The sequence below is a fragment of the Suricata suricatta genome, chromosome 6, assembly GCF_006229205.1.
Source record: "Suricata suricatta isolate VVHF042 chromosome 6, meerkat_22Aug2017_6uvM2_HiC, whole genome shotgun sequence".
In the NCBI taxonomy this organism is placed as follows: domain Eukaryota; kingdom Metazoa; phylum Chordata; class Mammalia; order Carnivora; family Herpestidae; genus Suricata; species Suricata suricatta.
In genome coordinates, this window is record NC_043705.1 from 85894503 (window position 1) to 85906885 (window position 12383).

The window sequence follows — 12383 nt, forward strand, 5'->3', positions numbered from 1 at the left end:
TAAACAGTTTTCTTTAGTCCAAGACTTCATGGAATATTTAAAAAGTCAATGGGATAAGACATCCTCAAGAGTGGGACATGGGGGAATGCCTGGCTGGCCCAATAGGTGACACGTGCAACCCTTGATCTGGGGGTTGTAGGTTTGAGCCCCACATTGGGTTGGGAGATTACTTAAAATCTTAAAAAAAAAGGATGGGATGTAAACTTTTCTTAATTTGACTATGGAAGACCCTTTCTGTGTGTGTGTGTGTGTGTGTGTGTCTCCTCTCGGTCTCTGGTGTTGGGGGGAATTTTCCACGGGACTGCTTTTCTGCAGAGCGGTCTAGGAAGTCCAGTTGTACGGTTTCACCATTTAGCACCATGCCAGCTGCTCATGTGGGTGGAACACATAGTCTTTACCATATTAAAGAAACATTGTACCTTATTCCCGGCTGATAAGTTATTTTCTGAGAAACACATGGATAACTTTACCTTCTTTCAGGCATCTATCAAGATGTGCCTTTCCTGCTTTGCTGTGATAAACTACAGTGACAGATGCCCTAAAATAAATCACCTTTTTTATTCCTGGAATAAATCCTACTTGCTCACGTTTTAACATGAGGCTGGATTTGATGTGCTAGTATTTTATCTCAGATTTTTTGCCTTATTAATTTGTAAGATGGGCCACTGGTTTCCTTTAGCATCCTGCTGTCATTTACTGTAGCAGGGCTGCACCTGAATTGGGAAGCATCTCCTTTTTCGGAAAGTTAAATCGGCTTTATTACGGTAGAAATTAAATGCAATAAAAGTCACCCATTTTAAATGTATGATTTGAGGAGTTTTGGAAAACGTACATAGGGGTGTAGCCACCTCCAGAGTCATGGTACGGAATGTTTTCATCTCCCCAAAGTCCCTTCGGGCCCCTTTGTGGTCACTGCCCCATGTATCAGAACTTGCGCTACAGCCCGTGGCCTGCTTCTGAATGGCTGTGTGCTGAGAGAGAGAGAGGTCTGTACGTTTTTAGAGGGTTGTAAAATTTAAAAAAAAAAAAAAAAAAAAGAAGAGGGCAGGGCGCCTGGGACGCTCAGTTGGTTAAGCATCCGACTCTTGGTTTCCACTCAGGTCATGATCTCATGGTTCGGGGGTTTGCGCCCCACATCAGGCTCCGTGCTGACAGTGCAGAGCCTGCTTGGGATTCTCTCTCTTTCCCTCTCTCTCTCTGTCTTCCCCACTCATGCTGTCTCTCTCTCTCAAAATAAACATCAAAAAATTAACAGCAAAAATAACCCAGAAGAACATGCAAGAGAGACTATGTGGCCTGCAGAGCTGGGAACGTTTCCCCTCCGGCCCTCCTCGGGAAAGGTGGGCCACCCTGTGTCCTTCACTGCCCCCACGGAAGATTCATGCTGCTCTTAGGAAGAACTGTTAGCTTCTCTGCAATGTTTTTATGCCTTTTCAACTCCTCCAGCTGTCTTTTCCTCTCCACCTCTCCTCTTTTTATGGCTTTTGTGCCAGATTCAGAGGACACTCGCTTCTCTGAATTCCTGACGTGAGCTTCTGCGGTCCTCCCCGCCTTGTCCTCCAGGACAAAAGTACAACCTTCCAGGACATCTGCTGTCGCGCTAGTCTCTCTCGACGCGCCAGCACGTGCTACAATCCGGCCAGCCTCAGAGCTGGTCACGAGCTTTACAGCCTGCGCTTGCTTCCTTCCCTAACCACCAGCGACGGCACACGCCTGCCTTGTGCATGCTGCTCGTGGCCGGAGTGCCCGCCGCGCCGATTCTCAGCCTCCGGCCGACTCTCCCGGACAGCCGGAGTCTGTGAACTACTGTCTGTGGCTTGTCTGCCTCACCAGCTAAGAGTGACTTAATTTTTTAAAAGGTTTAAAAAAAAAATCCAAGAAGACAGAAACCGTCTGTGGTCCACAGAGCCTGAAATCTTTCTTCCGTGGTCGTTTACGGAGATGGCTGTGACCTCTGCATTACTAGTGCTCCTCTCTTGACTTCACGATGACCTTTGAATTGAGGAACTGCAGCCCAAACCTACAAGCCTGCCACCCGCATCTTTGCATCTGAGCTCCTGCCTGTGGGGTTTACTCATTGAGGTTTTTAGCACAGAAGCAACTAACCTACCCTTATTCTTAACAACTTGTTTTCTACATGATGCTGTCTCCATCTGGAGATAGAAAAATACACAGAGGGCAACAGATGCTGCGGAGTAGCTAAGAGTAGGAAGCAGAGCGCTGGGGACGGGGACCTCCCAGATCGGGACTCAGGAGCTGGAGGGTTGGCCGTCTTATTTTCAGGTTACCGTGAACCCTGGAGATCTGCGCTTCACTCACCATAAAATAGGCTAAGCTATGCCTTCCTATTTCTTCTTCGTGGTTAAAAAGTTGTAAACTCACTAAGTGAAGGTTTAGAGACAATAGGTCACGTGATGACCTATTACTACAGTCATCAAAAGACATAACCATTAACGTTACCTGTAATCATGCACCACTTTTCTTGCATTCTCTAGTTGTTCATTGGTTAAGAGAATATTCCTGGGATCCGTTACAGTGAAGAAATGATTGGCTCGTCCGACAAAAGTGCTTTGATCCCATCGAGGTTCCTTGATGTTAATATTTGGTGGAAGTTCTCCAGACATCGTCCTGGACTGGAGAGGGTCAAAAAGACCAGTCTAGTTAAGACTTACAACGTTCCTGTACATTTTACAAACTTATAGTCATATTAACTGCCAGGTAAAGATTTATGTACGTTCCTCTTTACAAAAATAACTTTGCTATAAATGGCAGAAAGATCATATAAATCCAAAGCTTACTTTGTCTGAGAGTCTCAACTGATCTTAACCACATTTCAATAATTTCCCACATATTTCTCTTTATAAACACATAGTATTCCTTAACCTCTGGAAGCCTAGAAATCCTCTAGAAAAAATAGAAATATGAGAAGTTAAAAATCACATCAGCAGTAACTGAAGGAAAAGCCCTTTTCTGGGTGCAACAATCAATGTCAAACTACCACCGCACTCTGGTCTCCTAAATTTGTGATTTCTCCCTGTAGGAGTGACCAATTATGCAAAAAAGGGTGAAATGCTAACCATTCTACAGTTAGAACAAGGTCTAGATTCAGGCAGGCTTGTTCAGCATATAGACCACCAACCAAAAAGGACAAGTTATGTTCTTCAGTCTAACATGGTGGAAAAAGCCCATTGGGACAATCCCAACACTGTAGCATTTAATTTCCCTCATATGATACTTATTTTATGGCTAAGGACCGTTACTATTTTCCCAACAGTAACTAACTTCTTTGGATGAGTGATACACATTTACTTTTAAAACTGCACAGTGTTATTAAAATGCATGCTTAGGGGAATATTCTGAATAATGTAAGCTTATTGTAGAAAATACAGAAAAAAGAAACAAAAGTCTCTAATTTAGCCATGCTGAAATTAACATCCTCACAGACATTTTTTATACATATTATAATATAAATAAAAAAACAGAGTTGATATCATACCCTGTATTTTACTTTCCTGATTTTTTTTGTGCTTATTTCATAAGCATTCCCCACGGCACTAAATATTCATTTTGGGTTTGTAACAACGTCTTTAATGTTTAAGTTATTTCCAGTTTTTCACCATGATAAATCATGTTGTATCCTTGCCTATGATCTTTTCCCTCCAAGCTGGTGATCTCCTTAGACTCGACCTCTCTGCGTGACATTAGCAGATTGAAGGATTGAACCACTGTGAAGGCTTCAAATCATTGCTTTTTTATTCCTGTCTCCTTCCCCTCCCTTTCTAATACCAGTTCAAATAGTAGCTTTCTTTTCCAGGTGCTTCACAAGTCCTTAGGTACATTAGGATGCCAGGTGCAGATGCTGGGCGCTCTGGTCACCGTGCTTTACCAAACTCTCAAATTCATATGCACCACAACCCACTGGATCAGAAGCGAACGTGTGAGGAGGACAGGCGTGAGGGGTCCAGCGCGTGTGAGACAGCTGGTCAGGAGTCTGAGGCGGTAAAAGTCAGCTGGGCTATTCATAAACCCGGCTGGAGTAGCAAACACGGAGGAAGCCAACCGCAAAGTTAATGGGAAACCATATTTCTCTCAAGGTCACAACGCGGCTGTCAAGTGTCATAACATCATCCTTCCTTGAATGACCACTGCTTTCTTGTATCACTCAGATGCCTTGTTTTCTATAATCACAAACTGTGAGAAACTTTGCTATTTGAAATTGAAACACAAAGAATGAAACATCTCACTCTTCGCAAAGAAAAGGAGCCTGGATTTCCAGCCTAGGCGTGGAGCTGCAGATTACAGAGTTTCTGGACATGACATTCCACAAATTTTTAACTTTGTAATTTCCGAGGCAACAGGGCAGTGTGACCACTTCTCTGTCCACGACTTCACACCCAGCCCTGGTTGAAGCCAATCAAATTATTGTTTCACTAAACTTTATCTAAAGTCCACTGTCCTCCAAGATGCTCTGTAAGACTTATCCCCTCCTTTGCTGGTTCCTCTGGTATGTGGTCTCCCTCAATGCAAGAAGCCAATGAAGGTGACTTTGTTGGACTACAGGTTTGGTGTGTCCCTGCTGGGTTTTGGCTGATTGGGCCACAGCAAGAGAAACATCTCAACTTCAAATTAGAGCACATCAAAATCACAGGCCATATAGTGCACATCAAAGAGCAGTGCCATTAAATATGAATTAGAATACCTCAAATGTGTTACTTACAAAACATACAAAAAGCAAAACAAAAACTCCAATCACACCCAGGAGAGCAGGAGCTTCCAGACTTGTCTGCTGAGACACCTTCGTGCCCCCCAGGGGGTGGAGGGGATTCAGCAGCTGGGGCTACAGCAAAGGAGGTTGACAAGGAGTAACTGGCGTGAGGAAAAGCCGGGCTGAGGGGTGTCCTAGAAACCAGGTCAGGGGAGTCCCCGGGCAGGCCAGCGGGCCAAAGTGAAGAGCACCTTGTAGGTGGTTACCCCCACTTTGGGAATGCGAAGACGTGAGAGAGAAACAGCCCCCTGCGGAGCCAGTCTAGGGGGAGGGGAGCCCTGCAGAACTCTGCGCTCTCTTAAAACCCTAAGCAATGGTGGTAGCAAGCGGGGAGAGACGGCACACGCATGTGAAATGTCCCTCCTTGGGGAATGGTTTGTCCCTGCAAAGGCAATTACTCTCTCCCGTCTGGAGACTGACTCAGTAGGCCTAGCAGAAGGCGGGGCATGTGATTCTGCAGGGGCTCAGGCCAGGTCCGTGGGTGCCAGGCCAGGCCGCACCTACAGTTGGGAGCGGTTTCCCTGCATTTCTCAGCGCGGCCTAGGCTGTCCCTCCGGCCTCCACACTCACTGTGCTCCCCAGTGGATGTGCGATAGGGATTATTCCCATAAAATGGAGAATCAAGTAATCTTTCTTCCCTTGACCTAGGATCCTCACCATCACCACTGCTCCTTTACACTTATCGTACATCATCCCCAAAATTCAAACGCTGCTTTCACAGAATCCTGGTTCTTAACAACAAACCATCTCCAATTTGTGAGGGCTATCAAATGATGTGCTGTTTTCCAATACTAATTTTGTGGTAATTGGTTATAGTGGCAAAAGGAGACTAATACAGCGCCATTCTCTCTACTTAGATAGGATTTCAAATATGGAGGCTGGCTAAGAAATACCAATCAGCCTTGATAACTTGTCTCTGCTGCCCATGAATTTCAGAAACACAAAGCCTAATTAGGAATGTCGTATTAACACGCTCACCAAGAGAGCTGGTCTCAAACCAGGTAAAATTTTAATTATTAACTGTGACTCCCATGTTTTAGTTAAACAGTCCTTATTGCACACATGAACCTTGAAGCACACTTCCCTTTCTCAACACTGGAGGGAGTAAGTAAGTCATCATGACGCACAACCTCATGCCGATACTGGGGGCGGTGGGAAGGATCAAGAAGCCAGATGGTTCCGCAGAAAGTTTCAGAACACAACATGTAGATCTTTGGATTGCCAAAGTAGCACAGATCGAGGGAAAAAATGCCACACCTTCAAGGGACAGACTGCACAGGACGCCAAAGAATGTGTCCAAGAACTTGTGAGGGTGGCAGCGTCATCACACCTGAAGCGAGTGCAAGATGCCACCTGGAGACTCAGAAGGCGGCGGTGGGGAGGGGGCTCCCGCGCACATCTACCTGAGGCTTCATGCTCACGGAGAGCTGCTGAGATCCCTTCAGGAATTCGGAGAGGCCATGAAGGAGAGAAAGGACTGGTGGAACATCATAGCCGTGAGGAAGTATGAAGAGCTTCCCCAGCAGGGACTTCCGAGCCAGTTCCCAATGGGCCTGACAATGGCGCAAAATGTTACGGTCCACACAACGCCATCTTGGCGCACTTCTCACATTCCACAGAAATGACAGGAGAGGGGGTGCTGAGGAGGGACGGAGGCTGTTAAGGGTCCAGAAAAGAGATATTATAGATAAATGGCTGGTGAAGGGGACCACTTTATACATTTTAGTAGCTGTAAGGAGCTTCCTGAAGCCTGAGCAAGTGAAGTATTGGTTCTGACTTAATCAATTCCATGAGGGGCGCCTAGGTGGCTCAGTCAGTTGAGTGTCTGACTCTTGACTTCAGCTCAGGTCATGATCCCAAGGGGGTTGTGGGATTGAGCCCTGCATTGGGCTCCGCACTGAGCATAGAGCCCACTTAAGAATTTTTTTCTCTCTCTCTCCTTCTGTCTCTCCCCATCTCATGTGCTCTCTCTCTCTTAAAAAATACATACATACAGGGGCGCCTGGGTGGCTTAGTCAGTTAAGCGTCCGACTCTTGGTTTTGGCTCAGGTCCATGATCTTGCGGTTCAGGAGTTCGAGCCACACATCGGGCTCTGTGCTGATGGTGTGAAGCTTGCTTGGTATTCTCCTTATCTTCCTCTCTCTGCCCCTACCGTGCTTGTGCTCTCTGTCTCTCTCAAAATAAACAAATAAACTTAAAAAAAAACATACATACATACTTTATATGTTTTCTGTGGTTGACTGACATCACTTTGCAATTAAAAGAAAGCCAAGGCTTTATCACTTAAAGACAAAATCACTTGGAACAAATGGAGGATGTGGTTATCTGGCACTATTAATAATTAGAGAATTAGACAGCATTTAAATGACATTTCTAAAGAGATTACTTTACATATTACATACGTTGATTCATTAATTAACCCCTGAAAGGGGACAGAAATAATCTCTTAGGAGGAAAACCGTCAGAATTCAAACTCTTGGCTAAGGTTTTGTGTAAGTATAATTATCAGGGAGCCTCATCAAAATAAACTTCTCCTCTTTTTTATTCATTCATTCACAAACAAAATTACTTGATATATTCAATATACACTAAGTGCCTCTCTTATACCCAACACTGGCTGGGTCTTGGGTTTGAAAGACCCAACACACAGTGAACAGTAGTTGAAAAGCAAACACGTTTTAATGATTACAACCTGAATTTCTCCCAAAAAACTTGCAGACATCTTTCGAACATAGAGCTTATTATGTACAGACATCACCCCATGCTGCTGATAAAGTCTTTGAGTTATCAGAGTACAAATCTATACACACGTTTCAAAAATACCCATTATGTCAATGGAGTAAGCCTGCTCTGAAGAACATAATGACTAAGTCACAGAATGTATAAGCTTTTAAAGCCAAAATGAATGGCATGATCAGGTTCCTCCAATCATAATACAGACCTACATCGTCTATTATGGGCCTCCTGGCCATGTTAACAAACTCCATCTCCTTCCAAGTCAGTATTTAAATTACATCACAGTCATCACGAACAATTCTGGGGAGGGCACTCCTGTTAGATGTCACACAGTCAGTGCAAAGCTATACAAGGGTGAAAGCCATCCTCTGGTTCCGAGAACCCCGACCACCTCCTACCACATATAAGCCTTCATGGCTGCTGAGGTTGGCACCAATTAGGCAATGGTGATCCGTTTGGTTTCCAAATAAGTTCGCTGAATGAGCTACTTAGCTGAACTTGAATTCATGGCTCCCAGCTGTACTTAACCAACAGTCTCAGAACTTGGGATCCCTGAATGGAGGGGATGAGGGAAGTGGTGTGCAGTAGTTAGGCAACTGTGTCTGCGGAGGCAGCAGATCGGAGTTCAAGTCCCAGCTCCACCAATGACTCTGTGGCCTTGTATGCATTAGCCACTGAGCCAAGTTCCTGGATCTTTATGGACAAAGTTGGCATATTCCCCAATAATAACCACTAATATTTAACAACCATCTATTCTAAGGGCTTTCCTCATATTGTCAACTCATCTAACCCTCACAACAGTTCAGTTCCCAAAGGTGGGGCGCTAACTTGCTCAGGTGCGTAGGGAGCATTGTAATGTGAACCTAAGTCATCTGGCTCCAGAAAACCCTCCTCCCCGGAGAAGGGGGTCGTGACCAGGAGAGCACTTCCCCGCAGATTCTGATTCAGGAGAGCTGTGGGTGGGGTCTCAGAATTAGATTCTTAAGAAGTAGGCCAGGGAAATCCTATGATTAGTAAGTCTGGGAAACACTATGCTGGAAAGAAGATAGAAATAATAAATAAATAATGACCAAATGCCCTGCCAGTTAAACGAAGATGCTTACCCTCTTGCAGGGCCGGGGTAGACATTTGGATGACTCCCTGCCCATTAAGACTGACTGATGGGGCTGCTCTTTCTGGCTGGTTCCTGTTGAGAGGAGGCTCCTGCCCTGTGGCCTGGTCCTGTGAGCACTTGCCCTGACAGTGCATGGAATCAGATCTGGACTGGACTGAATGCAGTGTGGACTAGAGTCCTGATTCTGTCTTCTCCTTTCTAGGCATATCACTGGGTGAATCCCTTCACATTTCTGGGCCTTGATATTATCATCTATAAAATGGAGGTAAGAACTGGCTCGCAGAACAAGCTGGGGTACACAAGAGAGCTTTTAAGTTTTTATTAATTGTAAAATGCCACACAAAGGTAGGGAGCATTTCTAACAAGCCAGGTCCCTGTGAGTGGAAGCTTCTGTCCTCACTGGCTAAAGTCCTTCCCATAAATCTAGTCACTGATAATGGTGGTGGTGATGGGGTTGGGGAAGAAATGGACCGGAGCCTGGCTGCCTGAGGAAGATGATCAAAAATGTCTAACCAAAATAACCTTCCTCCAAGATAAACTTCATTTCAAACTTTTAGCTACGTGCCAAGGACATCCTTAACTATTGCGAGAAAAAAATTTTCCCCCAAATCTTGCAGGAGACAAGTTAGCTGAGAATATGCTTTTTATCAGGGACTTAGTAACCAAGACCTTTAACCCTGGCTAAAGATTAACAATGGAAATTAAATTATGAAACTGTACACTTGCTGTTGATTAATACAAATGCAAGTCTGAAAGAGGTAGGAAAGCCTGGTTGCCCTGGTGTGCTTAGTTAGGGCCGGGCAGGTGTGAGACACGCCGTCAAAGTCACTGTCGGGGACATGACTGAGTGCCCATTATGTGCCAGACGTGAGGCTTTCCAGGCATGATTCAATGCCAGATCCTCATTTCTGTCCTCCAGGAAAACGTCCCTCATTCTGTGGAGTTGCTCAGAAAAATCAAGTCCCACGCCCAATATGGCACAACCCGGAATTCGTGCTTCTGTCTGACTTTCCACCACGTTTCTGACTCTTGGGAGGGCATAGGTGAGGGCTGTCAAGGGCAACCCCTCTAATCAAGGAGCCCAGCACATTCACTAATTGGTTTGGGCTGGATGTCCAGACATTACATCCCTTTCTTAAGGGTGTGGCCACACAGGAGACCAAATTATAGACCAGAAAGTTGAATCCTGTGCCAAGAACTAGATTCCTTCAAAGCACATTTCCACTCATCCATGGCATTCTGCTGCACTCTCCTCTATTCCAGGGGGCTTTTCTAGAATCGAGGGAAGACGTGGGAGAATTAATGCTTCCGCCTGACTCCCTGGCAGCATCCTCCCAAACCCCTCCCTCCCTCCCCACAAAGCGGATCCCACTCTTGGGTCAACTTTGAAACATCCCAGTGATAATACAATCATCGGTCAGATTCCAGTCATCAAGATCAACCTTGGGTTTGGGTTTCTTAATCAATTTCTTAGGAAGGACTGAAAGTTCTCAACCATCTTTCTTTCTTTCTCTCTCTCTCTCTCTCTCTCTCCTTCTTTCTTTCCTTTTCTTTTTAATGCTATTGGTTTCTACCTGAGATGGTGGCATCAGCCTATACACATGTTAAAATACTATTTTAGATATATTCAGTTGAATATTTTGCCACCCACTTTAAAGAATCAAATCATATTATAGTTGCTGTATCTAAAAACCCCTGACAAAGTAATAGGTAACTAAAACGTCCATAACTTTGAACTTTGTAAAACTGAGTAGAGATCTGATACTTATTTTAATTTACCACTTTCTAGATAAGTCACCCTTTTTCTTTTTTATGACTTACTGCTACTGATGTCTTACCTTTAACTTCATACAAAAGATTGGTTCCACCCATGATTATACTCCAACTAAATATATCGGACCACTGCTTGCATAGGAGGATGGCTGTGTATTTTATTCTAAAGCACTGGAGAGCAACAAGTTGGAAAATGGACCAGCTCGTAAGGTCACTGCAGCTCTGGTTGTCCTCTAAGAGTTCTTCCCAGGAAGCGAAGAGGGGGAGGGTCCCTGTTGGCACCTTCCTACATCCATCTGCATGAGATTTCATGAAACTTCTACAGAGTATTAAGAGCATTCTAAACATATGACCGACTCTAAGTATTCCCAGCCCTTGCTTTGCTACGCAGGCTCCTCTCTGACTACTACAACCACGGATGCTGTCCGTTTCCTGAAGGCCCATGGGCTTAAAAGCCTGCACACTCAGTCTAACCCTGAGTGCATACTTAGAGCAACGAGATCTGACAGATCTTCCCTTCCAAAAACTATCATTTTTGTAAGCTAGATACCTGCAGTACTAAGGGAGAAAGGACCTGCTTGAAGACCCAGAATTTTTTGGTAGAGCCTCGATGCATCCTCTCCAAGAGTTCCCCCCTCATCTTACATACCTTGTATGTCAAGTCTGACTCCAGCACCGTAAGAGTCGCAAAGCCTCCTTATTAACCTGCATACCCACCTCCCACCTATTACAACGGCTGGAATCAGCTCGGTGAACTGGGGATGGACCAAGGAAGAGAAAAGCAAGAGGTGCCGAGGTCAGAATCTCAAAGGCGATGCAGAAGAGAGATTATGAGTTTGAGAGAAGTACAAACAAAAGGCGGTGGGGTGCAGAAGGCAGTTGTCCCTGAGGTGGCTGAGTGCTTGAGCTCTGGAGTCACCCAGAGGTAGGCTCTGCCATTCAGGTGCACAACGCGTATTCACTGAGGGTCTCCCTGGTACAGACAATTGCTGGATGTAGGGATAGATAGGTGAGCACCACAAACAGGCCCTGATGGCAAGATGACAGAATGAAACGGGCACGTAATAAACACAGCTAATTTCAACTGGGGTCAAATGCTATTGAAGAAAACACACGGGGGTAGGGGGTCATCAAACAAAGAATGGGTGCAGAGGGGACAATTTTAGACCACAGAGTCACGAGAAGGTAACACTTGAGCTGACACGTGGCCTTGCTCGACTGACGGCCAGCTGTGTGACCTTGTGCTCGTTAGTTAACCTCTCTGAGTACCAGCTTTCTCATCTGGAATCTGAAAGCAGAACCAAGAACCTCGCTGGGCTGAAAGGCTGTAAAAGTAAATGGACCGAAAGAAATCATTGAACATGCTTAGTAGAAACCGTGGTTGTCATTCCGGAAGGTTAGAGACCCGTGACACGTGGGAAAGATGAAGAGGGCATGTAGATGTAAGGTGGGGGCCAGGACCACTTGCTCCGCTGTCTCTTTCTACAAGATCACAAGTTCTAGCTCATGGGCCAGGGGGTCTCCTCTGAGATCAAAGAGCCCCGTCCTGCGCCAGGAGGAGAAGCCAAGAGCTAGGAGCATGAGGACACTAGGGTCGGTAACACCGGGTCACCAGGCAATCATTCGCGTCCGTAGCGCGGTGGCCTGTCCCCTGGCAGCCATTTTGGGTGTCCTCACCGCCGGGAGTCTGGTCACGAGGCCGAGCACAGCGTGGCAGGCAGTGTGCGGGCGTGGATGGGTGAGCCCCATCCCATCCGGGGCAAGACCGCTCTCCACCATCCGGGCTCCGGCCGCCTCGGGGACAGGTCAGGCTGCCGCAGGTGGGGGGCGGCCCAGCAGCGGGAGAGCAGGGGTCCCCAGGTCCGGGGATCGCTGGCACGGCGCGGCGATTCCCGACCTCCCGCCCTGGGGGGGGGGTCTCCGCGCAGACGCCCCCGCCCCAGCCCGCGCCCCTCCGCCGGGCTCCCCGCGTGCTTCCTACCCACCCCGGCCCG

The 12383-nt window shown here is 46.3% G+C and overlaps 1 protein-coding gene across 2 annotated transcripts in view; it reads right to left on the bottom strand.

Annotated features, from left to right (window-relative positions):
- SFXN1 (sideroflexin 1) overlaps window positions 1-6447 on the bottom strand; it is a 30579-nt gene extending 24132 nt beyond the window's left edge. The window contains exons 1-2 of one of the 2 annotated variants that reach the window (XM_029942830.1): window positions 6169-6447; window positions 2461-2633 (exon numbers count right to left, since the gene is read on the bottom strand). In XM_029942830.1, the coding sequence (XP_029798690.1) occupies window positions 2461-2633; window positions 6169-6180 (185 nt within the window). In that variant the 5' untranslated portion in view covers window positions 6181-6447. The remainder of the gene's footprint in view (window positions 1-2460; window positions 2634-6168) is intronic. The other variant, XM_029942831.1, reaches the window with a different exon arrangement.
- Between the last annotated feature and the right edge of the window lie 5936 nt (window positions 6448-12383).